Here is a 4463-nt window from a genome sequence, read left to right on the forward strand (position 1 = left end):
CGTTGCGGCATGGCCGGCTGGAAATCCACTGGGACTTCCCCGACACGCAGGGACCGGGTGGCGTGGGCGCTGCACAGCACGCCCGGAGCGTAACGGCATTTCGCCGAGGCCATCGCAGCCAAAGCACCGACTTCTGCAAAACAGCATGATAAGATCTCAGAAGGATTTAAAAAAAAAATAAAAAATAACCTGAGGGTTTTTCCTTTGTAGCTGAAACAGGCCCGGCCCCGGCCCTCCTTGTGCGAGCCGGCGTGAGCAACCACCGTCCAGCCAGTGCTTCCCAGAGCAGCTGCCTCGCGGGCACTCGGGCACGTGCGAAAGGCACGAGGTACGACCCCGCGTCGCTTTTCCCTCCGTCCGGCAGCCCCGGAGGGCTGGCCCGAGCGCGGCTTCCTCCTGCCCCCGCTTCCAGCCCAGCCACACCGGGAAGGCTGTGGTTCCTGGGCCAGGCTGGCAGAGGAAGGCGTGCGCAGGCAGATCACGAGTGGGACAGGGAAGAGCAGGGTGCATGTGCTCGCTGCCGCTAACATGGTGGGCCTAGTGCGGGGTATCCGCTGCCTTCACCAAGCTTCCTGCGTTACGGCTGCTGCTGATACTGGCTCTCCGTTGCAGTGAAGAAATCCTCCAAAATGCTCTGCGTGTACTCGAAGGTGGGACGATCCTCTGGTTTGGTCTGCCAGCATCTCATCATAATGTCATACAGCTCCTCGGGGCAGTTCTCCGTGCGGGGCATCCGGTACCCGTGTTCCAGCGCCCTGATCACCTCCACGCTCGACATCCCTGGAGAAACAGGGCAGGACAGGTGAACGTTTCGTGGTTGATCACCGATTTCTTTAAAAGGCAAAAACCGCCCAAACCCAGAACTACCCACCCTTTGGGCGACGTCACTAGGAAGAAAAAGGGCAGGTTAGAGGTGTTGGGAAGGGGGAACTCCTGCTCCCGGTCAGGGAAACATGCGAACAACCGAGATGCTGAGTTAGCTGTAGCCTGCAGTTTTGTACCCCGGTTGAGCAGATCAGATGGGAATTATAACTGTTTTGTATAAATTTCCACAAAATAAAGGCTACGCTTCTCCATCTGCTGAGTCTTCAACGAGCCATTCCTTCCAGTGTCACTGATGAAAATAAGTTAGTGTGATGGCAGAACTGGTCCTTCCCCAGCAACCCTTTATGCCACCCCACATCCTTCATGGTCGGTTTGTGGCAACTTTTACTTTTCTCGTACAGAATAATTTCCCGTGGAAAAAAGGTACCAAAGAAACAGTTAGTATAAAATACAGGGCGGTTCCTAATGGTGGTGATTTACAGATTGTTCGAGCCTTCCCAAAAACACTCGGCTCCGCTACCAGCCCTGAACTGATGTGCTACTTCCAAACATGCTTAAGCTGCAGGAGGCAGAAAACCATGGGTTAGTGCTGTGACACAAACCCGTGACCCAGGAACCTGCGGCGTGCGATACCCGCTCCCCCAGGGCCATGCGGTACCGCCTGGAGCAAGTCAATTATCCTCTCACATTAAAAACATGATCTTCTATTTTAGAAACAGAGACACCAGATCTTTTAGAGATCCTGGCTACTGTTGGGTTTCCATGGAGCTGGAGGAGCTCAGGACCTCCTTGCAGGATCAGCCCCAAGGCAGTATATGGAGCAGCTGCCCTTCTCCCCAAAGCAGTGGGCACCCCAAAGTCATCGCTACCTGGACTCATTTCGTGGGCTCCCCAGAGATGTCCCAGCTCTGCTTTGTGGAAACTGTGAAAAGGGGGCCCCATGTCACACCAGCGCGGATTTCAGGTCAGTGAAAACAGCTGGTGTCCACTGGGGACTCCCAGGGAGAAAATCTTCCTCATTATCCATCCTAGGTGAGCTCTTGTCCAAAGAGTCGATGAAGCTAAATGAGTGGCGCAGGCTGCTCGGAGACCGTCTCGTGCTCTGGGCTCCTCTCCGTGGCTCACAGACAGAACTGCCATCTTAAGATCTTGTGCTACCGTCTTTGAGCTCTGCTCCCAGTGTGAGATTCAGATTTCTCACCATTCCCTCTGTTTTCAGCGATCTAACTCCACGGAGAAGCGGATCCCATGGATGGGGCCCGGAAGGTGGAGCGTGTCCTTTGGAACCAGATCAGAGGAGGCGTTTCACCTCCTTACCTGGGTACGGGATGCGTCCGTAGGTAATGATCTCTGTCAGGAGGATCCCAAAGGACCAGACATCTGATTTTATAGTGAAAGACCCGTAGTTGATGGCTTCTGGTGCAGTCCATTTAATGGGAAACTTGGCGCCTGGACAAAGAGATCCAACGGGAAACATGAGCTCTAACCCAAATGCTGAGAAACTGGTGGCGAAATATGGGAAACAAGAAACAAGCCAACAGAAGAGGAAGATGTGAAGTGATGCAAATGAGAGGAGTTTCCCCATCTGCCTGTTTACACATCACGTCCCTCCCAGGGTCCCTCCCACCAAGGTTACACGTTGATAAGTGGCTCTAAGGGAATCCCACAACCCTTCACCATCTCAGAAAGCGGCCGGACGCCCCCAGCAGCTCCCGCACCTTCCCGGGCCGTGTACTCATTGTCTTCAATGACTCTGGCCAGTCCAAAGTCTGCAATCTTGCACACCAGTATTGCCGACACCAGAATATTGGCAGCCCTCAGGTCTCTGTGGATGTAGTTCCTCTTCTCAATAAAAGCCATTCCTTCCGCAATCTGTAAAAAGGGGAAAGAGAAAAATGCAAAGAGGCTGTTTGAAATAACACAACCTCCCCAACGCGACTGTTACCAGGAATGGAAAGAGGTTAACTGCTTCTGGCCAGCGCTTGGAAGGGGGGTGAAAGGAGGCTGAGTCACAGCCGGAGGTGTGACTGACTCTCCTGCACGGGAACCACTCTCTGCGCAGGGCATCCCTTGCAGAAGAGGTCAGGGTTTGGGTGAGCAGCCCAACACAACCCATTTAAGCCCCTGTGTGAGAAAAGCAGCGAGAACTGGCATCCGAGGAGCTGACGTGCTCACGAGCAAGTATCTGTGGACGTCCACAAGGCGAGGTGTAACTGCTTCGTCCGTAGCCACGCAGACGTAAATCATTCTCTGTTCAGAGAAGATGTGAGACCAGTCTCCAAATACATCAAGAGCTGCTTGAGAGAAGCAGGGAGCAAACTATCCTCTCTCTGCACTAAGGGAACAACAAATGGACTTTAATCGCTGCAGCGAGGGTCGGCCAGCATCGCAGAGGTTCCTAGTGAGGACAGAAAAGCGCGGTGGTGGGTCTCCCAAGGAAGGTGGGGAGATGCCTGGGGTCTTCAAGAATAGTTGGTGAAGAGTCAGTCCTGCCTGGGGGCAGGACGGCTGTGACGACCCCTGAAGATCCCCCCCCGGCTCCATCTCCTGAAGTCTCTGCGCTCAGTGGCTGTGGCTGTGCGTGCAGCTATCGGCCCCGATCAATGCAGAGGTGACCTGGTGTGTGCACAACCAACCCCCAAATTTGTGTCAAATTGTCTCACGCCTGGATGCTACCAGCAGCCGGGAGGGGAAGGGGCTGGAGCAGCCAGAGGGGACACTCCCCCCATCCTCGTCACACGCGCACAAGCCGGGCCGGGGTAAGGTACAAGTTGCTCACAGAGCTCTCCACACAAAATACAGAAGTAAACAAGCACTGCAAGAGCGGAAGGATCATTTCCACGACCACAGACACGGTTTTGCTCACAGTGACTCAGCCCCAGCACAAGCCTGGGTGCCAGGCTCGCTAGCTGCCTGCCTGCCTGCCCGCACGCCTGCTGCCTGCACATGAAAGCGCTTCAGCCTTTGCTTCTCAGTGCTGCAGAAAGCGGCCCCTGTGAGCTACGGAGCCGAGCCGGGAGGTTTGCAAGAGCCAGCTTGCTGGGAACAGATGGCATGCACGGTTGCACAGCTGATCAGCAGACCCTGGCGCAGCCGGCTCGAGCAGCCAGTGACCTGGTCTAAGCCCCCGGGGTCTGGGCTCCCATCCTGACTTTCCTGTTGCGCAGGTACCTCTACGCATTATTGCATGGAGGTAGCAAGCTTAGCTCAAAGGGTCCCTGGATTCGGCCAGCATCTGGGGACGCTGCAGAAGCAGCGGGGACCAGACAAGTGGTTGCACAAATGGTTGCACACACAAAGCTAGATGTATAACAGCACACTCAGCTGTACTCGAAATCGGCTCCTGAAAATATCCCCAAAACGGTTTTCACGGAGCCCTCCTGCCTCTCCAGCTGCCTTCCCCCAGCCCGTGACAGCCCTTTGGCAGGTAGATGATTTTAACGAACCACATCCCTGTAGGGATTGCTGTGGGGTAACATAACGGACTACGCTCCCTTCCAGAAACCGTGCCCAGCTCACTCCCCCAGGCACTGTGAAAGCGGCAAAATGGTCGGGCCGTAGAGCTCGTATTAAGCATATGAAGGTTAACGCTGCCGCAGCTGTAGGTAGGTCCTGCCCAGGGGCACGGCCCGAGCGGG

The 4463-nt window shown here is 55.2% G+C and overlaps 2 protein-coding genes across 2 annotated transcripts in view; both read right to left on the minus strand.

Moving 5' to 3' along the window:
* The window catches only part of TM9SF4 (transmembrane 9 superfamily protein member 4), a 19735-nt gene extending 19622 nt beyond the window's left edge, over nt 1-113 (minus strand). The window contains exon 1 of the mRNA XM_009318761.1: nt 45-113. Within this exon, the coding sequence (XP_009317036.1) occupies nt 45-113 (69 nt within the window). The remainder of the gene's footprint in view (nt 1-44) is intronic.
* A 464-nt stretch (nt 114-577) lies between these two features.
* The window catches only part of HCK (HCK proto-oncogene, Src family tyrosine kinase), a gene marked incomplete at its 5' end in the record, with an annotated part of 7375 nt that continues 3489 nt past the window's right edge, over nt 578-4463 (minus strand). The window contains 3 exons of the mRNA XM_009318762.1: nt 578-780; nt 2143-2274; nt 2544-2750. Of these exons, the coding sequence (XP_009317037.1) occupies nt 578-780; nt 2143-2274; nt 2544-2750 (542 nt within the window). The remainder of the gene's footprint in view (nt 781-2142; nt 2275-2543; nt 2751-4463) is intronic.

This window comes from Pygoscelis adeliae, unplaced genomic scaffold, assembly GCF_000699105.1.
Source record: "Pygoscelis adeliae isolate BGI_AS28 unplaced genomic scaffold, ASM69910v1 Scaffold432, whole genome shotgun sequence".
Taxonomy (NCBI): Eukaryota; Metazoa; Chordata; class Aves; order Sphenisciformes; family Spheniscidae; genus Pygoscelis; species Pygoscelis adeliae.